Source organism: Trachurus japonicus, chromosome 3 (assembly GCF_045865225.1).
Source record: "Trachurus japonicus isolate A0001 chromosome 3, Traja_1.0".
NCBI lineage: Eukaryota > Metazoa > Chordata > Actinopteri > Carangiformes > Carangidae > Trachurus > Trachurus japonicus.
The window spans coordinates 24972000-24996516 of record NC_140909.1 but is presented as its reverse complement, the minus strand read 5'-3'; the positions used below and the strand labels follow the sequence as shown (position 1 = coordinate 24996516).

General features: G+C 40.8%; 1 protein-coding gene across 1 annotated transcript in view; it reads right to left on the bottom strand.

Moving 5' to 3' along the window:
• Nucleotides 1-1901: 1901 nt before the first annotated feature.
• Nucleotides 1902-24517, bottom strand: part of LOC146990018 (neural-cadherin) — a 325636-nt gene continuing 303020 nt past the window's right edge. Inside the window, exons 36-37 of the mRNA XM_085767491.1 lie at nucleotides 5888-6042; nucleotides 1902-4014 (exon numbers count right to left, since the gene is read on the bottom strand). Of these exons, the coding sequence (XP_085623617.1) occupies nucleotides 3400-4014; nucleotides 5888-6042 (770 nt within the window). The 3' untranslated portion in view covers nucleotides 1902-3399. The remainder of the gene's footprint in view (nucleotides 4015-5887; nucleotides 6043-24517) is intronic.

The window sequence follows — 24517 nt, the reverse complement described above, 5'->3', positions numbered from 1 at the left end:
AAGTTCTGAAGGACAGGGAAGTGATGAACCTTAAAAGCTGCATAACTAATGAAGAGCAGCGTGAATATCCTCATCCTCAGCACAGGTAGTTTCAAATCTGTCAGTAGTGTAGAGCATCTACTTCTGGGTTTATTTCACAGAGGACTTGTGTGATGTTTGTGAGTGCCTACGGCCATTTTCACCATTTTGCTTTGCTGTTTCTTTTTCTACAACTCCACTGAGCTCATGTTGTACAACTGGGTTTTTTACCACTGGACATTTTTCATATCAGAAATCAAAATGTTTACTCTGGAAAAAAAAAAAGTTTCCAAGCCACTTATTAGTGGAAGTAAAGTGTGAGATACCCAAACTGAGTTGAAATCTTTTCCAATGGTAGTTATTAGTTATTAGACACATCCATGTTCAATGGCTGTATGATCAATAAAATGTTATTTTTTTTCAACAATGCAATTTCTGTGTTGATCATTATGATTATCATTTTCCATGTCTTTCAGTCTTTCAATCTCTTTTTAAAGACACAGTCATGATTCAGCTCAGTCACTGGTGCAAATAAATGAATTTATTGAGGAAAAAAAAAGATCAAAGCAAAATACAAAACACTTACATAACTGTCCAGAGCTCATCACCACCATGATGATAAAAAAAGATATGTTCAGTTAGATTTTTCTTTTTTCTCAGAAGCTGCACATTTTAAACCTATGGTGCTTTTTCTTGGCAAAAAGCAGTAATCGTAATTAATCTATCTCTGTATTTACAAATGAGGTAAAAACATTAACTTTGTTCACAACATATCTGCACCCAGAACACAACATTTAAGAAGCTGTTTTTATGGTTCAAATGAACGGTGATGGGAAGTGAGTTGCTGCTCCCTTACAGCTGCAGAGAGAGAAGTGAAGCATGAAGCGACTTCATCCTCCGCCACTCTGCGCGGCGGCTCAGCCTCGGCCTCTCTCTACAGGAGAATAAAAAACATCCCGAGCTAGGAAATCCCCAAATGTCTATAAAAAAAAAAGCCTATCAGGCATCATCCCTCAGTGTACTGCACCCTCCCCGGACTGCCAAGTCTCTTATTTTTTTAAAAGCCACATTGTTGCCTCGGATTTCCACAAAATAGCGTGTTTCTGGAAAGCCACAATCTTGGGAATCAACTCCTCTGTTGACTTTTTTCGAAAGTGCCCGCAATCCTTTGGTTTTTTCCAGCATGACGGCAAGCCATCAGCTCCTATTAGGATTAGTGGCCTGACGTGTTTTCACACATTCCTACCCTCTAAATGCTCCCCCCTCCCTGACGGGCTCGGCTCTGTCGACAGACTCGGCTCTGCCAATGTGAAGACAAAAAAAAAAAAAATGAGAGTGCTGCTGCAACTCCCTGCAGAATACAGCGCCTGAAATGCTGGGAGAAGCCAGGTTGGCTTTTTGTTGTTGTTGTTTGTTTGTTTTTTTTTGTTTTTTTTGGAGGCTTGGAGGAAGAAAGGCAGCATGAATGAGAAGTGGGGGTGGGGGGGCATGACTTGTGTATTTATGCTGTTTGTTGTGCAACAAACCGTTTCTGCAGAAAACTATTTCTTCCAGCATCTCTCCCCTCTCTACAGCTCCCTGCGGAGCTGCTGAGCTCCGTGGTGCACTGGTGGCACGTTTCACCACAGAGGCAGGCACTTGTTAAGATGGTTCCTCTCTACCCCCTCTTTGCATTCGCTCTCTGATTCAACCCTCTACCCTGTAATCATCTCTTTTTATCAAAGGTGAGAGGAACAGGTCCTTTTCAGGCTCAGCACTCCTCTTCCCTTTTGCTGTTTTATTATTGTTCTTTGCCTTTTTGTTCTTTTTTAGACAAATTGTTCTCACCGCTTCCACAACTGCAGGCAGTCCCTGTTTTTTGAGGTGTTGAGAGGGGGTGGGGGGGGGGTGGGGGGGAGTGACACTTGCCACTGTGATGACAATTCACAGCTTGGATAATAACTGCAGCATTATTATTTTCCTGCAATTTTCTATCAGTCCATTTCCCCACTATCACAATTATAACACAGTTTCAGCCATGAGTTTGTGGTAATTTAGCAAAGAGACAATGGAGAGATGTTTGAGCGGTGATGGCACAGGTATACCAGCTCTGGACTATATACATATAATCATTATAAATCTCCTTTATCCTCCTCCTCCTTCTCCTCCCAGTTGTTTTTATTGAGTAGTCACCTTGGAAAGCCATTTGACATTGTTTGTATTCTACTGAGCATTCATCTGTTAAAATAGTCTCTAGCAGCCGCCACATTTGGTATGCCTGAGGAACTGCCTGCGTCGAACAGAGCAACAGAGCACGTATTTCCTCCCTCCCGCAGTTCGCATGTCCACTCCTATTTTTTTATTACAAAGTCGTCAAATTTCTTTTTTCCTTTTTTTTGTGCGTCCTCCCTCGGGTGAGGAGGAATGAGCAGCGGAGACGCGTGAATGCGAATAGGAAATCAAATAAAGATGAGGGTGCAGTAGTAAGTAGAAAGCTTGATGTCTCACAACCCACGGAGCATTGAAACTTGAAACATCCAACCAATACAGAATTACTCAACCACATTACCAGAGAAAACAAAAAAACAAAAAACAAACAAAAAAAAAACCCTCACCCTGCAACCCAATGATGGTTGAAGCACTTTTTAACTCATACGAACATTGACAGAAGCTGTGTACAGCTAGGCAGCGAGAACACTATGTGTCCACAATATACTGAAAATCCAAACTATTACATGGGCTACTCAGAATGATACCACTCATCTTCACTGTCTTGTCAGGTAACAGCGCAGGGTGATATCGATAGTTCTTTGTTGATTACAAAGATTTAATTCAGTGCCAAGGTGCTAAAAATACATTTCATGTTGTGTAGATTTCCTCAGGTGTAAAAAAAAAACAGAAAGAGAAATAAAAAAAAACTGTCCAACTGTTTCATATTTCACATTTTAGGCCTTCGGCTGACACTCATCCAGAGCATGTGTGTTAGAAAATCGAGGAAATTTAGTTTTCTTACTGGCTGTGACTGGAACTGATTTTTCTGACAGTGAAGCTAAGCTCCATCATGATGAGTAGCCTGGGTGGAGAGTTACGTTCTAAACCCTTTAACCTGACTGGCAGGTTTGATAATGTCTGCTCCTGACAAAAATCCAAGGTAGAGGGAGCGCAGAGCGACAGGCTCTTCTCACAGGGACACTGATCTGTCTGTTAGTCCACCACGTTGACTGATGGGGCTCGTCGTCTGGTAAATACAACACCTTTCGTCAGCAAATGCGGGGTGTGGAGCGAGTCTCTCTTGTCAGTCAGCCTCGCGCTGTTTTCCCGCCCCGTCACTGCTAAGTGTCTGCTAATTGATTGTTTGGGGCGGGCGGTTGTCAGGGTCCCATCAGTTCGAGCGTCCTGAGCTCAGAGGTCACTGGCCTCGGCTCGCTCGTACAGGGCCCGCAGCTTCTCGAAGCGAGGCCCCCACTCCCCGAGTGTCTCCTCCCTTCTCGCTTCCCCACCCCCTCCCCCGTCTCCCCCGCTCCCCCCATCCAGCCCCGCTGAGCTGAAGGAGCTGAGGGACCCGGCGGGCGAGCCCCCTCCCTCGGTGGAGAAGACCTGCAGGGAGTCAAAAGGCCCCGTGTCCGGATGCTGGTCGGCGTCGCGGATGATCTCGCACAGGTAGCGGGCCAGGTCCTGGCTGGAGAAGGACAGGGAGCGGCGAGCCAGCTGGGAGGGCCGCGCCTGGCCCTGGGCCGGGAGTCTGGTGGGTGGGACGTCCCTGCGGAGGCTGGCGGTGGTGGTGGCCGTGGAGGTGGTGGACGCGGCCGAAGGGGGCAGGGTGGTGGAGCTGGCCGTCCGGCTGAGGGACTCCAGCGTCTGGGTGGAGGGCGGGGCGGGGGGCGCTTGGTGCAGCAGGTGGTGGTGGTGGTGGGGGGGAGGAGGCGGGTGGTGCAGCGCTCTGGAGCGGCAGTACTGGACCGACTGGGCCGGGCTCGGCTGGAGAGACTTCTGCAGCTCCGCCATGTCATAGGCATTCTGGACACACCCAGACACGCACGATGCAAAAGCAGAGGAAAAGATTTGGTTAGTACGGATACTGAAACAAAAAAAAAAGGGAAAAAAAATGCAGATATGAGAAGAAACAAGGCCGAGAGAAAGACTAAATGATTTGAGGAGCGAGATGAGGCAGAAAAAAAATGAAATGCGGCAGCGAGAGAGCAGAAATGAAAAGGGAGCAGAAAAACAATCAGCTCTCCCTATTACGTTTACTGTGAATGTTCCACCTATTTAAGTTTCCAATCTATCTCCATTTACTGTCTCAGAGAACTCATCGTAATTTTGAGTAGACCGTCTGTTTGAGTGTGAGCCTGTGTGTGTGAATTGGAGTGAGAGAGACAGAGAGAGAGAGACAGAGAGAGAGAGAGAGGCCAAGAAGATAAAGAAAAATATATGAGCGAAGGTGATTCGGATAGGAGATGAAGGGCGTCTCTCTCTCTCTATCCATCTCTTAGGCGCTGGTGCATTGGGGGTTTAGGAGCCGCCATTATTTCCACATATACTGTAGCCTCTGAATCTAGTCACTTCAGTACTAATGTGATTCCACCACAACTGTAACCACGGCAGCAGAGATGGAAAAACACAGGGGGATGTAGGAGGCGGAGGAGGAGGAAGAAACGATACACACAGGGGAAGGAGGTGTGGGTCGCTTTGTAAAACTGATTATGTGATGAGTGGAAAGTGCTGTTTTTATTCCTCAAGAGACCTCAAACAGGACTCCTGAGGATTAACTCCAGCATCTGCTCTGCTACAGGGGATCACGACTGTGTGTGTGTGTGTGTGTGTGTGTGTGTGTGTGTGTGTATGTGGTTTATGTGCAACGTGAGTAAATTTACTTCCCGTATGTAATAGGTTACAGATTACTAAGTACCCTACGGAGAGTGTAATAAGTGAGGTAATTTATTACACTTGCTGCCTTTCTGATTGCGTTTCATTCATTTAGTCTAGCTGTTGCCCTGCAGCAGTTTCACAACCTAACAACCCCTCCATGTTAATATTTAATGAAAACACAATGTGTTATTAGACCTCACCTACCTGCTTTAACATGCAAGGCAACAGAAAGAATGGTATATTTAACATATCAGACTGATAACGGCACCAATATATTCAGATGTAATCAGCAACATATTTGATTAGCAACTGTAATTTAATAACAGTTTTCCATGTATATTTATTAACTCATTTTACTGTGTAATCCCATGTAACTAGTTTCTAACAGTTTGTATTTGTTTTACTGCAGGTGCTTTAAGAACAAGCCAAGACCTTAAGGGTTTTTGGTTGCTGACAAGGTGTGATACCAATCTGTGCCCCCCCTCCACCCCCAACTCTGTGTGTGTGTGTGTGTGTGTGTGTGTGTGTTCAGCAGCCACGTGTGTTTGTTTCAATAAAAGGCTTGATATTATGCAAGCTCTTAAGAGCTGTTGAGTGCTCGTGGGTTACTGTGGCTGTTGGAAAGAGGAGATAAGGATTTTGCGTGGGCCTAATTAAAACGCTAGGGCGCGCACACAGACACACACACGCATGCACACACATACACATTCATGCACTCTGTGGAGGATTTTACACCAAATTGAATTAACTGAACCCACTCTAAAGCTCCTACCTTGCATCTAGTATTTCCAAAATAGAAGAGCTCACAGTCTTAAAAATTGTGCAGTTCAAAGAAATTCACCTTCATGCAGATGCACAGCGTACAGTACAACACTTATTTCATTTAGCACTCATTTAGCATGTACATACTTAGTTGTTATTAATGTGTTGTGCATGGAATAGTGAGGGCCACAAAACAAGCGCTGTTGTGAGACAAAAAGCAGAAGGCAGAGCACATGTGTGTGTCTGTGTGTCGTCGTACCTGATCCTCCTCCCCGCCTCCCTCCTCGTCGTAGTTGAGGACGTTCTCTCGAATGTCCTCCCATCCGTCGTGGTGGGCCGAGACATGGTAAACGCCCTCCTTCAGCCCTTTGTAGCTCCTCCAGCGGGTGTAGAGGAAAATGCCCAGCAGCAGCACTGGAGTAAAGACAGACAGTGGTGGAGGTTCATCAGCTCAGGCATTAGCATTACAAATCAAGTAATTCAGATCCATCAGCCAATTAAGGCATGGCCACGGAGAGAGGGATGCTATTTAATGGAGTGGGCCTTGAGTGTCATTTGGGGAAAAGACTGTGAGTGGAAATGTGATGTAAAGTTGTGGAGTTCATCTGATAATGATGCTTCAAGTTCCAACTTAAATCACACATTATTTTATTTTTTTTATCAGATTTTATTGCTGATATTTGACAAACTATAATTCAAGTGTTGTTTCCAACAGAACATCAAAGACTTTCCAACGCTACTTTCTACTCGAATATTATTCCATCTCATGTCATATGTTAACATGGCTGAAAAAATGTTAGCTGGCCACTGCCAGGTCAAGCTGATACAGAGCTAAATTTGCATTATCCGTGTTTATGAAGCATGAGTTTAAGTAACAAGTAACAAGGTCAAGAGAGGTGACAGCGAACAACAATACCTGTGTAGTCGTTTTAATGGTTTCACTCATTTTATGCTTCTATAAATCATGACTATAATTTGTCTACATACCTGAGACATAAATCTACTAACACAGTTAAGTAAATGTGAAGTAAATAAATGATAGTTTTGTCTAATTCTGGAAGGGATATCTATGTTTAACTTAGGTTGATGTCGCATTAGGGTCAAATTGGTTAAAGGCTCCACTTGAAGTTTTATTCTCCATCAAGTTGATCTGTTTACTGGGAGAGACTTGGCACAGTTGCAACAAGGGACAGTTTTATTACTAAACAAGCCAGACAGATGAGACTTCCACTGCACATTTGCCATGAGCTTTTGTTAAACGGACCTAAACTTTAGAATCAGAAGTTACTCAGTTTGAGTCACTGTCTTACTGACCAAATTACACAGTAACATGTGTCAAAATCAGCATGTCTAGCTAGCACATGTTGTATTGTCATGGGTGATAAGATGGGGGCACGTTACTGTAACATGCAGCCATCTTAGAATTGTTCATTTTAAAGCACAAGAGAGACATTATTTTGCAAATGATTAAGTTGTTTCCCCTGGTCTTATCTCATCATATTTGCCTTTTCTGTTCATCAGAACAATAAAACAAACTCCTTCAGCTATGTGACCCCTATGTTCTAAGCAAAACCAAACTAATAAGTATTGAACTTCTTAAATATGATTAAATAAATAATAATTCTACTAGAGTGTTGTATAAATGAATAGGGCAATTATGCATATTTTCAAAATTATATGCTTAATGAGAAAAGGCTAAAGTTTATAAGTGAAATCTAATGTATTCTATGTTGCAGCTGTTTCCTGGACTAGGGCTCTGGTCAGTGAACTGGGGTCTCCCCAGTCTCCTTTATGTGGAATTAAACAACATCATACCAGAGCTTGATATGAATGGTTTAACTAGCCAGACTCAATTTTAATTAAAGATAATAATCACACAAAGCTATTTCAAATGCTGTGTAAAATTATGATTCACATTCCTTTACATCTGCCAATAAATTAGTGATTACAGGCATTCATAATATTCTAGCAGCAACAGCAGATATACGGACAGTGTTCAGATGTAAATTACATCACATTCAAAGAATACTAACAACGCCCTGGCCAGTGGAAGCACAGACAGTTAATGACCTGACGTTTCATTAGAGCTACTTACGTTCCCATTACGATCTGACAGTTTTGAAATATGATTTATTCAAATTTAACAGTCTGGGATGGCAGGAGGCGTGAACACCAATTTAAAAATGGTAGAGGAAATAAGTGGAAAAGCTAAGAAAAAGTGAAGTTTCATTTCAGTAGAAAAATGTTGAAGCGATTGAACTTTAGTAGGAATCAGACAGCACACACACACACACACACACACACACACACACAGACAAACACATCAACCAATCTGCATGTGTTTTTTCCACCTTCAGTGTTGCTGTGACCTTTTCAGATGTCTGTATCCTGTGTCTTGCCTCATCAGTTTCACCTCTTGTCTTAGTTAACACTTCACATTTCACCCGTCTGTCCATAGCATTAACCTGCTTTAAACCCACACATTCTCCCTGTTTCCCTTTTCTTTTTAACCTTTTATTCAGTGGTGCTTTTCCCCCTCAAATCAAACACATAAATCAAAAGAACCTCTTTTCCCTACAGACTTGCAAAAAGAACAACTTGTAGAATCAGCCATGAAATGTCGTGATAATATTTAATGTTCAACAAAAACATCCCATTAATTATTTTCTGAGTCATGTGCTATCTTAAATCTGTTTTTGCAAAGCCTACATATGAGAGCTGTGTTTAATCACATTTGAGAGCAGCAGTAATCACACACCGCAAACAAGTTTAAGTGGCAGCGCTATAAATACCCCAGCTGCTCAAATCTTATTAATCTGAGGTTTGAATTTCCTGTAAAAAAATAAATCTGTGATCTTAAACAATTCAAATACAAATCTAAAACACATTCTGCTCCTCTCTCTGTCTTTCTTTATGCACAGATCTCTGCTTTTTTTCTTTGTAATCTATACATCTGTCACTCACATCACAATGAAAACCCAGCAGCCAATCCATCATGTAAGCATGCCACCAGACGGCACTCAAACTCCCTGTGAATTCATAAGACCACATTAAACAGCCCACCCTCTGACAACTCTTCTCTCGGCCAGAAACCAGCTGCACAGTACGAGAGGAAAAATCAATATTCATTAACTGTCAACTCGTGATTCCACCACAACTGCCCCTTCCCAGAACTACAATATGTGACAGATTTATAAGATGAAATTGTTTCAAGAGATTTGCTGTTTCATTCTTATAGTGGAATTGCAGTTTTTAATGACAGTGAAACAGGGCGAGGAAACATTAAAACAAAGACTGAAAGTCCGACTTTTGTTTTGGTGGGAAGTCACATGTAGCTCAAGGCTTTGACATTAGAGATGCGGTGAACTGGCAAAAACAATGTCACAGGTTCACTCACCTACATCAGGTCCTTTATTTACTGTGGGGTCAACCAAGTCTCCCAAAGACAAAAAAACAACAACACAATCTTGAGAAGCAGCTGCTCCAGAATCCTGGACATTTCCTAGGTCAATGTGAACACGAGGCTCGAGGCTCTAACACTGGGTCTCATTAAATCGTAAAAGTAAGAGCATTATGAAACTCTGCTGACAGAATGAGATAATGGCAGGATTTTCTATAATTTAATTCACCAGACTAGAGCGTAGCCTTCTATAATGGAGTTATACCACTTTCATTTTCCCCATAAACAGTAAAATGTGGGAAAGCAAAAGTTACACAAAAGAATAACTAATGTTTTTTTACAGACATGGGTCAAAACTCCAGATGGATATTATGTTCAAGTTCATGTTCATTTTCTTTTCCCATCTGTGATGCTATAGAGCAATGTTTTGTTTCAGTTTCATGTTGTAATCAATATGGACAAAGGCCTGTATACAGTATACATACATGTTATGTTGCTTTACTTAAAGACAGCTGGTGACAACGCTGCTAAAAAATGTAGCAGCTGTCTAGAGTATGTTAATTTAATGAATAATAATAATAATGGCTTACATTTATATAGCGCTTTTCCCAACACCCATAGCACTTTAACAGAAACCATTATTCATTCATACCACATTCTCACCAACACCAAACATTCATACACATCCACACGGGACAAGGTGGGTAAGGTGTCTTGCCCAAGGACAGCGACAGAGACAGAGCGGGATTCGAATTGCCAACCCTCTGATTATTGGATGACCCTCTACCGCCTGAGCCACTGCCGCCCCGATTTAAATGACATAGGCTTCAGGAATAGACACAGTAGGTCTCATTCATGAAACTTGAGCATATAATGAATTTGTGTGTAAACCTTGTGCAGATGGAAATGTATGTGGATTTCCGCATTCATCAACATTTTAGTAGCTCCGACCTTTTCGTAGCTACTAACAAAATCTACACCCACTCATGACTAGTAATTAGTAATGCACATAATAAATATTGCTTTTCACTACTGGAAATGACATTTTTAATACATATTGCACTCTGCAATGTAGAGAGAAAGAGAGGTTTAAGGGATTGGACAGATATGTTGCTACGAGTGGTGAATGGTTGATTAGTTGTTTGTTTCTGACTACTGAGACCAGTTCTGTTGCATTTAAACAACATGTTGGAGCCTTATCTGACAGGCCAACAAAGAGAAGCCATGCCATCCCCGCACCTTTACAGGTGCTCTCTGTGTTGGGGTTTTAGCCACAGGGACTTTCCAGCGAGAGATTGCTGACAGGTCTGTACATCACAGCCAACCATGACCCACATCCTACCTGCTGTACTCAGCAGCATATATCAGTTAATACATCCAGTTCCCATATGGTGCGCAACGGCAAGTGGAAGTGAAGCAGAGGTTTCACGCTTTTGCCAACATGCCCAATGTCATCTGTGCCACAGACTGCATGCACGTATGTATCACGGCTCCATCTGATGATGAGTTTGCATATAATCCGGAAAAACTTTATAAAATATTTTTCTTAACTCCACTTCACCCAAAATGACTTTGATCTCCGATCTCTCCCTTTTTTTTCACTATTTCCTTCTTTCTTTGTTTGCATCATGATCGCAGGTTGACAAGATGCACCTACCCAATCATATGGTGGTCATGGTCTCCTTATGTGGCTATTCATGAGTGGTGATCTATGCTAATTGCAGATCACTGTTAGTGCCCTGTCAATTTATGATGGATTTGCAATTATGATCTTACACATGCACGTTTCACGCAGTGTCAATGAATCCACAGTAGGTTTTTAGTAGTGTGGGCATTTATATGCAAATCTACACGCATATTTACTGACTTTTGATGAATGCCAATGTTTTTGGTGAACTGTTTGCCAACAATGAAACACTATGAGGTACAGTAGCTCTAAATAACAACTGCCTATACAGTGTATCAGCGGGCGAACTTTCTGCATAAATCTGACGTAATATGATGTGTGATACTCATATTTGTGGACATTGTTCCTATCAATTCATTTGTGGCTACTCACCACATAAAGTGGTGGGATCTGAGGAGACATTGTTTAATAGAAGTCTTGCAGTGGAAAACAAGCATTTAGGTGATCGCACAAGACCTAGTGAGCTAAACTTGCATCATTTAGAAAAGATGGCATTTTGTTTGGTCCCATTGGACTTAGTGTAATGATGCTAATACTCTCTTAAGCACAATGAAACCAACTGACGATGTCATTCAACATAATGCAAAACAGTTTATAAGCTACAAGGTGCCAGCTAACTAGTGCTATCAAAAACTTTTGTAAATGCTACACATTACTTTATGTTCTTTTTTAAAAGTTATTTTTTCTTGAGATTTTACCCAATTTAATTAGGCTATAGGGTGTTAATTCTTTTGCACACCCTGTGCCCAGTTTTAATCATAGTGTTAGTACTACTAATAATGACATAAAAGATCATATATTTTCTCCTGTTCAGTGTGACTGGCACACAGCTCGTATTGGATAAATGGTTGGAAATCAAGTTCTGCTTCATCACTTGTGAGGGTGAGAAAATAAAGAGCAAAAAAAAAAAAAAGAAAAGAAAGAGAAAGCCAGGATGTGCTATGACTGGAGGCACACAATGAAATTTGATGTTGAGCTTTCTGAGAGGAAAACTGTACTGCACTGCATGGATCAATAACCTCAATATCCTCCTCTATGCATTAGGGCTTCTGACTATATGAGGGGGGAAAACAGCCTATAGCTGCATTGAGGCAAAGAAACTCCAAATATGAGAGGTGGGCTATTGCTTGGTGTATGGAGGTGGAGTTTTTTCTTTTTTTTTCATCTTAATGTGTTTACACTTGCTTTCTGTTGCTCCCATCTGCTCAGCCGCGAGTGTGTGTTTTGGTGTGTGTGTGTGTGAGTGAGTATGAAGTAGTGGCTGGTGTGAGCTCCATGGGGAAGTGAGCAAGGAAGCTGGAGGTCACGGCGTACAAGATGAATCTGCCCTGTTCAAAGGTCCTCTCTAGAGGGCAAACACAGAAATGGAGAATTTGATCGGTGTTTCTGACGGAGTGTGTATGTGTGTGAAGAGTGAGCCTGAAAAGAAAGATTATGTGTTTATTTGTTTACAATGCCCCCAAGGTCCCACGGTCTCTTTGACCATCACTCCTTTCTTTGTTTAACTTTCTCACTCTCTCTGCTTAACTTGTACGCCCGCCCAGGGATGGAGTGGGAATCAAAACTGGTCTGAGACTTTTGACTTAAAACTGACCCACCAAAACCCCTGTGGAAACACTACCATACTGTACACAACATACAGTACATACACAACTGACCTGAAATGTAAAACATTACAGTATATGGTCTAATTGTTCAACGACACGTTTCAGTTACAGATTCAGTGATTGTTTTTGAGGCTCTCCCTCTATTATTTAATTTTTCTATATATATCTGAGCAGATCACACTATGAGAACTTTAATTAGCAGAAATATGTTATTGAACATCGTGCTTATACAAGCTTCCTGTTGTTTATTGTCTATTTACAGTATATAACTCGACTGGTGTTTATCCTGGTCTTACTGGGAGCTCTAGTCCTTAATCTACTTACGGTTTCTGCTGCTGGATGCACAAGTACTTAAAGACATTTGGATGTTCTTCATTTCCCTTTTTTCAGTCAGACCAGTTTTTTTTGTTTTTTTTAAACAACTCAGGAACAGGCCACTGATGATTCAGTGTTGACAGAACTGACAAACATAGTAGGTTAGTCACCACAACACAGCCATGTCTGTCTCTCTATAACTTTTGTCCTTCTCTGTCTCTGTCTCTGGCTTTTGTTTTGTTTTGTTTTGTTTTGTGCACTGAACCACCAGCTCAATTTGTGCCCATCAGTAAAAGTCCTGGTTCTCCCCCTGGCCACTTCGACATAGCTCCTGCCTTATGCTTACCCTACCCTCTCTAATCAATCCTTCTACTCGTCCTTAGTTAGGCCTTTAGCAGCAACCCTGACACTGGGTCAAACCCCTGAGCTACTTCTGGATCTCCAGCAGATGCCTTGGGCTATCTACACAGCATTGCACACACTCACTCTAAAATCTCACCCAAATCAATTCACTTTAAAACAACACGGTTCCAGTCCTAGAAAACACAGGCACTTTTTTTTAAAGAACTTACTTTGAGGGAATATGTCCCAATTCCCAATGACTTTTCAGAGCATTGATCAGGAGTAAAGAGAAAATGTCTCAAAATGAAAAGACAGATGTCAATTGAATGCCCTGTAGAGGCCTTGTAAAACAGAAAATACTCCCAAAACCAAAAGCACAGTGAGGCAGTGTGCTGCTGCTTGATGAGTAGGGAAATCCATTGTACCTAGAGCAGTTCAAATGGCGCTGAATGAGTGTGTATAATGGGATTTCCACTCAGACAATCAATATCCGAGCTACCCTGCAATGAGATCAGTGTCTATGAGTACATCATCACAAGTCAATAATATGGTATAGATTTTAGTCTCATCAAACTATAATTCTGTTTACCGCAGGCATCTGTCTCGATGTGCTCGATCTACTGTATCTCTACTCCTCTGTTCTCGCTGCTTTGTTTTAAAGCAGCGTTTCACCACAGTTTTTTCCCCCTTTTTTTTAAAGACAGGTAGCAATACACCACTGCTAATCTTCTATAAGTGCAGTGAGATTTAGCTTAAGTGAGTCCACAGGGAAATTATGACAATTTACTGGTGCTGGAGCCTCTCTACTGTTTAAGGACACTCTTCCTGCACTATTTCAATAGTGAGAAACTGTACTAAATGTAAGTAAATGTTCCTCCAATATCAATAATGCTCTCCATGGAAACTTAATACCACATTAAATTCAAGGCAAATATTTGCACAATGCACAATCCACTTGGTCCACATCTATTACTAGCTTTCTCTCACAGGGTAAGTGTCACTATCATTTCCTCTTTCACAACAACCCTGAACAGAGGTCTTATCTCTGCTGAACATCCACCTCACAATAAAGCTACAATGCTTTTGTAATTGTGTGTAAATCATATCAAAATGGTCTCCACCATGCAGTCTGGGGATCGTACAAAGATTAATATTGTGCTTCACGTCTGGACACCATGAATGGCTCTACCTCATATAGAGAGCGCTATTTACAGTGCACTCGTGTTACTGGCTATTAAAATTAGTAAAATATTAATATCAATATATTAATAATAACTACAAAAAGTAATAGGATTCAATTTACATTAAATCCACCTCAGGGCACCAGATTGCCCAATTACGAAATCAGTCTCATGAAGCTATACTACAGAACCTTGACTAATAATTAGGGCTGTCAAACGATTAATTTTTTTAATCGCGATTAATCGCATTTTTTCCATAGTTAACTCGCGATTAATCTCTATTAAAAATATTATATATGGCGCTTTGGACTTTCAACCCTCCAAAGTGTTATAATCTCTAGACAAACAACTTTTAGACCAGACCTAGCAGGCCTAGTACCTAATCATAACACATGATGCATGAAACTCACACAGAATTGAAACGAATTGCATTCAGTGGAAATTGCCCTTTACTTTGCTACGCCTCTGCCTGGCCATGTGCATTTGTTGACAACAGAAGCCGTCAAAAAATCAATACATAGCCACGTGCATTTGTTGACAACAAAGCCGTCAAAAAATCAATGGATAGAGCTGTGGATATATGTTAGACTGTGTATATTTGTGTAGCAACCAACTTGAAGGTGCCTTACCGCCACCTACTGGACTGGAGGTCCCACACTCCAGTCCTCCAGTCCAGCAGACAGAGGACAAAATGGGCCGCGATTAACCGCGATAAAAAAATTTAATCGCGTTAATTTTTTAAATTAATCTAATCGCGATTAACGCGTTAACTCTGACAGCCCTACTAATAATTAATTTAATAACTACCGGTATACCCAAAATACTTTATTATCAGTAGCAGAAGTTGAAGGATTTGGAGTTCTACAGTGTAGAAGTTGGCAAAACTCACTCTTGTGCAACATCAGACAGACGAGCAAAAAATTCAAAGTAGTTTATTTGGACACATATGGAAAATAAAATGTACAGGTTTGCGTGCAAAAGAGTGTGTGTGCGTGTCTATGTGTCTGTGTGAAGAAGATGGCGGAAAGAAGCAACATAGTTTTGTTCTCCATTTTGAATGGAATGTGGCCCAACACTATCTCATGCTGTCCAATCTCTAACTGTCTTGTAAATTGAGTGTCAATATAAACTCAATACCTTCAGCCTTAAATCTCAAATCTATGCTCATACAAACATCTTCATATTCACTCCATACCCAGGGACACTGTGAATAATACCATACAAATAGCCCCTGATAGATAGTTTCTTTTTTGTATTGATTCATTTTAATAATCTTTGTTTGTTTTTCATGGATATCTCACATCAAAATGCATCTGACATCACTGAACTTTACAGTTAAAATATAAATGTGATGTTTTATGGTTTAACGAATGCACTGTACTTAGTACAAGACAAGGCAAGGCAAGGCAATTTAATTTGTTTAGCCCGTTTTTACAAACAGTTTGTCTCAAAGGGCTTTACATGGCATTATAACAACATCCTCTGCCCTTAGAGACCCTCACATCGACTGAGGAAAAACTCCATGGAAAACCCTTTAACAGGGAAAAATTGGAGAAACCTCAGGGTGAGCAACAGAGGAGGGATCCCTCACCCAGGACGGGCAGACGTGCAATAGATGTTGTTACAAACAGGGAAACAGTTTATCAAAAAAGGGGGACACTCTGTTCATATAACTGCTTAAATCAACATATCCTTGTTAAGAATGAAAATCTATCTAAAATCTATAATATGATATTGCTTGTGTTCTAGCATCTCTTAGCTCCTACCTGTGGGTTTTCATCTTCCAGTTTTACAGTTTTTCTCTCTTCTCATGTGCATCATATCTGGCATCAAACAATAATAGCAACTATCTGAAGACAGACGGAGAACATCAGCCCAGGAGACAGTTTCCTTATGACATAGTGGAGATCAAAGTAGGAGCTAACAGGAGGTTGAGTGGTGGACTTCAATTCACCATGTTGCTAGAAACTCAACCACAATTGAGTGACAATCGAAGCTAATATTGCAACTCCTGGATGTGTATTGACTTGACAGAAAGCATTGAAATCTAAATATTGTATGTCAAGAGATGCATTTTAGTTTAAAGTGCATATATTTTGAAAGTAACTCAAACTTAATTTTGTCTCCGACCAGTGGGCAATATTATATAGAAAGTGCAATCTCAAGTCTATTTTACATTCCCAGAAGTATCAGATTAGAGGATGATGTATACATATAATTCAGCACAAAACAAATACAGTTAAAAGCACTTGTATTAAAAGAGAGGGGACTGGTTTTGAAACTCAGAGTGGGCTGTTCAGCTTTTGCCATCTTGGCAACACTTGACTTCACTGACGACTCCAAAAAATATCTATTTCTGCTGTAAAGTTGGACATTTAAAACATCTATGGGAACTGACACACTTTTGGAGCCAGACTTAAGCAGCCATTTCAAGAAATGCGGTTTTTGGTATTCTGTGTTGGCTTCCTTTTTCAGTCACAGGGGATGTTGTTCGGTCCTAACTAACTTAATAATAATAATAAAAACAGCAATCAAGATTTCTGCCCTGTCTAATACACTCTCTACTGCTCTAAACCAACTCTGCACCACAAAATTCTTTGGAAAGATCTACTACTTTATATTTCTAGTCACAGGGGATTAGGTTAAGGTGAATCTCAGATGTCAAAAGGAAACTGTGACCTGAACTAAAACATAACTTTTGAAGTTCCAAGGATGAACAGAAAAGGAACTTGTTCAACTTCAAAGTGAAACTTCTTACCACTGAGCCACAATGAGGGTGCTTGTACTACCCAAATAAGCACCAGTAGAAATACTATATTTATACGAGACTACGGGGCCAAGGATAAAGACTCTGGGAAATACTGGTTTTGCTCAGTGTGTATTTTAAGTTATCTCTTGGGCCTCAAGAAAACTTTGCCAGCATGAAAAAATCAGTAGGATTATGAAAAATGTTCAATCATCAGCTCTACAGGTGATGGTACCCAATGTTCCCTTCAATACAATCCTTGTATCCAAGAACGGTTACCAAACTCCTGGCAAGAAAAGTTTTTGAAAGTTCATAATGTGTTCTCTACTGTGCAGTATATGGCAGCATTGACTTAGTCAGTAGATTGATATGAAATAGCATGTCTAATTGCAAAGTTAATTATTGTGTGTATAATGTGTTTTGGTTTAGTGTAACTCGGTTGAAAATGTCTTTGTTCAAATTGTTTGAGTTGATCGTAAAGGATTAAACTTTGTAAATAGTTTCAGGATGACAACCAAATGAATCAAATTCATGTTGTGCACCTTCTGTGTAGACTGAAAAAGTGTTTTCTGTGCTTTGGACTCGTGTATATTTTCAAGAATTTGTCTGACTGAGCAGGCTGATGCCCGGTGCTGTGATATGGCTCCATGTAATTTTCTAATTTTCATTGGACCTAATGGATTGATGTCCGGTGGAAATCACAATCAGTTCCATTCTACAGCACGAAAATGGTGTCAGTGTTTCTGAAATCAATATCAAATAGTTTCTTATTAACCAAAGAATGAAAAAGCCTGTGTGGGAATAACACAAGTGCTTTTTCTCAGCTGGTTGCTGTGGTGCAGTAAAAGAAGCTTCAGTCCTCACACCACATCTGTAAGCACCTAGTTTTCATTTTACAGAAAGCAGTGTTTGATTGGTGTCATTGCCCAATTCGTGCCAAAACCCTGTTTGTTCTACGAATCTGAGTAGAACAATCCCTAACCTTAATCGATGCAAGTGTTAAGGGATGTGGTCAGTGGACGGTGGTTTAGGACAGGTAGTGTGTCCATGTTAGGACGTTAGATAGTGGGGAGACAAAGTTAAGTAACTTGGTTGTTGTTCAAAGTCTGCAGGCTGCTGTCTGGCTCTTAGTCACTGTGACTGCCTGTGATAGACGGCTAATATTTCTGGTTCATGATTGACTGAGTAAAAATAAACTGTCTATTTGTACATAAACAAGTACCCTTGATATTGAAGACAAGGACCACAGGCCACCATAGAAAGAAACAATATAATATAAGATATACTATGTTACTTGGTGGCATCAATAGTGTAAATGCGTAAATACGTGTGTGGAATGTGGTTTGTGGTGGTATTATGTCTGAAATCAAAGGCTAAACAAAAGTAATAACTGTGCAGTGGCTGTCAGAGTTAAATGTTGTTTTTACAATATTTATATCCCTGTCTGGTGTTGAATCATTGCTCAGAAAATCAGCCTTGGTCTCATCTTTCTTTTCCTTGTGATGTCAAATGCATGTCAGCTCCAACATTTGTTTATATGAAGCTGAATGACAGTGTTTGTGTGAGGAGGCAGTAAGACAGAGGGTCATGTGTTTTCCTAAAAGCCTTAGACTGTTATGACTGTGAATGATAACACAAACTGCCTCCCCTGCCCTCAGCAGCGGGTAAGCAGACATCCCTATCAGACTAATTGTCTTTGACTTACACTGCTTGGGTAGATCATAATGTGCTTGCGTCGTCCTCAGCAGTACATCCAACTCCACATGACTTAAGTAGGTATTAATGTACTTTCAGCTGGAGAGATTTAGGTATTTCCACAGAATATGAAGTAGGATGTGCTGGAAGACTCAATAAGGGGCTGTCTACTCTGTGTTTAGTCAAGATTAAAATGGGTTTGGACTCTAAGCTGCTGCTGCGCTGTCAGAACACTGCCGTTTGGAGCATAAGATTGACTACTCTTATCATTTAAGTGAAATTGACTGTGTTTTGCTTTTGGGCATTGTAAGCTGATTGTTTGAATTGTTTTTGTCCTGCGGCTACAGTTTGAGCCGGATCATTCGAGAAAAAAACAATAGTTGATTAAAATGGGTGAAATCTAAATAACAATTGCAAAACTTTTTGTTTGCACACGATCAGACAAATGACCACTGTCATTAAAGATCATCAGCGTTTGTAAACAGAAAATAGTCTGAAGAGCACAGCACCTGAAACAGGAGTCAAAGTGGTGGAAGTATGCAAATGCAAAGTATGCAAACAACTTCAAATCAGGACTTTCAAAATAAAATCAGTGCGTAACGAAGATGCAGGTTATGATTTAGACCATGGATTGACATTTTACCCAAAGAGAGATCATTGTATGATCTTTTGGCCAGATCAATTGTAGTGGAACTATTACGTCACTGTGCATGTCACTGTGATGACAGTATAGCGCCCGTTTAGATGAAAGAGGAAATATTATATACAGCCTGTGGGTCCTAAAGAAGTGAAGCAGCTGCAGATACATGACAGATTTAAACTGCATCTCATGCTGGAAAAGAATATCTTCCAGTTGCAAGATAACAAGATTAACCAAAAAACCCCCATTTTTTAACATTTTGTAATGGAGCCAGTTGCTATAGCGCCGACAAGCAAAATGAGAGAAAAAATATAAAAACAAAACTCTGGTCTGACAGCTGAGAAGGCTAAAGATATCACATGTTCGCATGAAGCCACGTGGGGCCAGTTAGAGACAGTGGTGGGTCCAAGGTTAATTTCACAAGCAAGGCAGCACATGGCATTATCTCAAAAGAAAGACACTCAAGGCAGAAAAAAAATCCCCGCAACCACATGTATACACGTGCACAGCAGCATAGCAACAAAGATATCTGTCAAAGGACAAACATGTTTCAAATGTATTGAACTGAAGGCAGGGCCTTCAGAACAGCCACATGTGGCCAAATCATAGTATACAATAAAACCAGAGAGTGCATGTGAAACAAAGGGACAGCTCACAGGGGATTCAAATTACTGTAACAGGCATTTGCAGAGTTGAGTTGGGATCACAGTGTCATCAAAATCAGATTTAGGCTCTACACTGGAGATACAGCTAATGGCATCCCTGTATGCTGCACTGAAATCACCCACATGTGTATGTGAAACTGGACATTACAGGCACATGCAAGCTCAAATGCAGCAGCAAAGACATTTGTGTTCGACACAGCAGTGAGACTAATGCTGCGAGACTGCCTGAACCAGGAACCCAGAGCTGTGGAGCGAGATGGCATCATCATCAAAGAGCTCTCTGCAGGAGAATGTACATGTAGTTGCTGTAAGAGCAGCCACACTGTAAGTCTCACCATGGAAGGAGCGTAGGATTTCAGTGTCATGGATGTGTGGTTGGGCTACTGGGCCATCAAGCTCTCAAGACTCATCCCTGCTCACCACCTTTTCACAGATGTACAGTATAATGCTTCTTCTGCCTCTCCTCTGGGATGATATAAGGCCAAGACGAGACAAAAGAAAAACCGACAAGGCTTAGGTTTTGAGACTGAAGTTCCTGCCATCCATATATACAAGGCACACATGCAGATACAAGTTGCACATTCAAATCACTGTGGATAGATAGATAGATAGATAGATAGATAGATAGATAGATAGATAGATAGATAGATAGATAGATAGATAGATAGATAGATAGATAGATAGATAGATAGATAGATAGATAGATAGATAGATAGATAGATAGATTGATTGATTGATTGATTGATTGATTGATTGATTGATTGATTGATTGATTGATTGATTGATGGCAATCCAAAAATACGGACCAAAAATCCAAACCAAAAATGGAACCAGCTACCAAAACAAACCCTTGTTAGCCTGGTCTGGAGGAAAAAGTTGTTTCCCTTCAGTTTCAAAGTCAACTGAATATTTTTGAAGTCCGTGGCCTCCATTTTCCTTTTATTTCACAAGATAAAGGCCTAATTCATATAAACAAAAGTTGCTTTGAATCTCCCTCATTTGTGATTTTTTACTTCCATCATGTTTGTTTAATCTTCTTCCAAACTTTCAACGAACACAAAAAGATAACCTCAAAAAACATTTCACCTTGAAGCACTTTGGTGTGATAAAATCAATGCAGCAATCACTGAAGTGACTGCTTAGCTCATCTGGCAGAGGAGATTGTTAGGATATATTCAGTATGTGCCTCATTGACCAACATCTGTGTCCCTGATATCCCCGATATCCTTCTTTAATCTCTTCACTTTAAATCTGTATGACTGCTTAGCTCCTCATTGAACCAACATCCTGGAGATTAACCTCTAGTACTTCCACAGCTGCAGCTGACCAGTTTTACAATCAACACCAAAGGTTCTTAGCTGCATTTTCTACTGTTTTACCATCAGTGACTCAACATCTAGTTACCTATGGCTATCTGTGAGTGGGTAGGTTTAATTTAGTCAGGGGCCTTTGTTAATGAGTGGAGACCATGCCTTCTTCCTGTTTCAGATATAATGCAGATATACAGTAATAATGACAGTAAGAAAAGCCGACAGCCGATAAATCAGCTTATACCCCATGGAGTAGGTTATTTACGAGTTGACCGTCCAGACAGCCCAGTCAGAGTCATCCCATCACAATAACCCCTTTTGTGCAACGTTGTCTCCTGTTGAAAAGACCGCGACAACGCTGGCAGTTCAGTTGTAAAAAAAACTCCACTTCTGCGATTTAGGAAGCATTTTATTTTGTATTCAGTTTAGCGTAAAGAAGAAAAGAGGAAATCTCTTTCTGCTGGATAAACAGGGAAAACAAAACAAGTTTTTGAGTTCTCATTTGTACATTCGGCACAAAGCCGAGCAGAAACAAGATGCATTCCAAGATAACAAAGTTCTTCCTGAAGCAAGTGCCACAAGGCTTTCAGGTGCATGACATAACATATGAGTGCCAGAGATTGACACTAATTATTCCTTCTTTTTTTTTTGAAGAAAGAGCTATAGTGGGATTGAAAGAGAAAATGAGAAAGGACATACTCAGTGTGCTCTCAGTAGGAGTTTTGGGCAATTTTTGATAACCACCACCACTGAGGGACCTCACTGAAGAGTTTGGATTGAGACATCCTGCCTTGGAGTGAATTGTCATTGTAGAGAACAAGACAGCTCATGCACCTGAAGTATAAGAAAACTTTGGAAGGCTGTTACTGTAACAGCTCTTCCCTCTTCTCTGGGTAACCATTAGTGACTTCAACTTCACAATAAAAGCAAGCAGCAACAAAGAGCCAGTGAGGAGCGATGAAAAGTGGAGTGACATAAGCTGTTATCAACTTTCTTTCCAGTTTTCAAAATATACCACTTTCAATTACAGCCTGCCTATAGGTAAATATAATGGTTTGGAACTTATTTGTCTTCTGCTTAAACTGTTGCTCAGAGATCATTGCACATTCAATTGATCACTGCCTAACAAATGAAATAAAATGAAACAGAAGTTGTTTAAATCACCCACTGCAGTTGTTCCATGTTGCTATAAAAAAAGATGCATCAAACCTGGACTATGTTTTTGGCAAAGAGAATGAAGCAGGAATAGATTAAAAATGAGAAACGTGACTGATGGACGGTTCCAGAAATACACAGCACAGCAGTGTTGAGCAGGGCCGCCCCTCCATAAACACAGAACACACAGTGCGTAGGGCCTCACATTTGTGCATACGGCTTCATTTTGAGCAAATTCCACAAATTGATGCACTGCACAACATGAGGTGTGTGAAGGGCACTAAGTCAGTACGAGGCAAGAGAGCAACAAGAGCTGTAATTTGACACGCCACGTGTCGCTGAAATGATTGACAACAATCAACATCACCAACTTACAAAGAGCAAGACAATTTTGATAATAACACTCCAGGCCTTTTTTACAAACAGCGAAGGAAAAGGTCCAGGGATAAGAATTGAACAGGACTACATGGCTGGCTTAAAGGTACTGTAGAGTCTGGAGGTTTTTGCTAAAAGAATTAATGCTAGACTTATACAAATGAAGTCCAGTCTGCCGCTCCAGCGCTTCACTCGGACTGTACTGTATTTCCTTTTCTTTGCAGTCCTGACAACTGCTGCTGCTGCTGCTGCTTTTCTTGAAAATTATATTCTTTAAAGCTAATAAATTAGCTTAGTGCTTTTATTTTGATGGAAAGGCCTGTCTCTCACTCCTTGGTTCTGATTGCCTATACCAAAACAGCCACTAAATGGCCCAGGACTAAAGAGGAGGGGCCCAGTTTGAATGTTTTGTTTACAAACTGCAACGAACAAACCTCCAGACTCTACCTTTAAATGAGTGTTCACTACTGTTTGAGCCATCATGAATTCTTATGGCGGGGTTTGTGATTTGGCTGACTTTTGGAGTTGGAGATGTGAGATGTCAGAGGGCGTTCCAGATGAAACCTGCAACTCAGGGGTCGAAAATTCCAACTTCCGAGTACAACTAGAACGCATCATAATACATTCAAATTCAGAAGAATCAGGAATCACAACATCTGGTCATGACTTAGACAATGAAACCAGATTGGCTTTAGATTGTTGATTGCAATTCCACAAAGATTGTCATATGGCCTTTTGACCAGATGGTCCCTCTGGTCGATTATATTGGACTAACCAAAAGGATCAAAGTGAATCACCTGATGCGAATTCTTTAATCTTCACTGATCAACAGTATCAAAAGAACACTCTATTTTTCTTCCACATTGCACCCAGAGAGCTACTGCCCTCCTTTTGTTCTTGCTATTCAAACATTTGGAGTCCATACAGTCAATATTGGATGAAGGCCTTAAAAAAGTCTCTCTTTGCTGCTACTTAAATTTCAGAGTGAGGAACGCTTGACCGATCGAGCGAGGAATGCTATGCCGATTGAAATTACTACCAAAGCCCCTGGAGCACTGATCTCAATTTCTGCAGGTTTGGGTAAACAGCACCTTATACGCTTACAAATCAAGTAATTAACACTTAAAACAGAACTGAGCCTCAGCAGGATCAAGGCCGGATGGTGCATTTAATAAGAGTCCAATGACCAGTTGGAATGAAGATACTGGGGTGAATAAAGGTGAGGAGAAGAGAAGGAGAAATGATCATTTGATCTGTCTGTCTAGTCTCAGGTTGGGGAGGAGGTGCCCTCTGAATCACTAATGAGATACAAGCAGGCAAGGCCAAAAACTGTGTGACAGTGACACCCTCGTTCTTGGTACGTATCTCCTACTTTCCCCTTCTCGTGCTGTTTTGTGCACTGCCTCCACTTTGTAATCTTTTCAGCTTCCCCTTGTTTTCTTCTGGTATTGTGCTATGTCCTGTTTTATTTATACATCTCTGATCTGTTTTCTTCTCTTGTACTGTGCTCTGTCTCATACTGTTCTTTACTGTTCAGTTGTATTGTCCTCAATTAAACAAGGGGAACAAGTCACTGTACTGACAACTCATTCTCTGTGTACGGCTGTGCCTGAGGCGCTTTCTCAGCAGAGGATCCTTCAGGAATAAGAACACAGCTAAAGGTACAGGCGGATGAATATTCAACAAGCAAAAACAGGCAGGCAGGCAGACAGAGAAATGTAGATTTTAATAGACAACCAGACACCAGCGCGTTGCAGTCCATCCACCCACA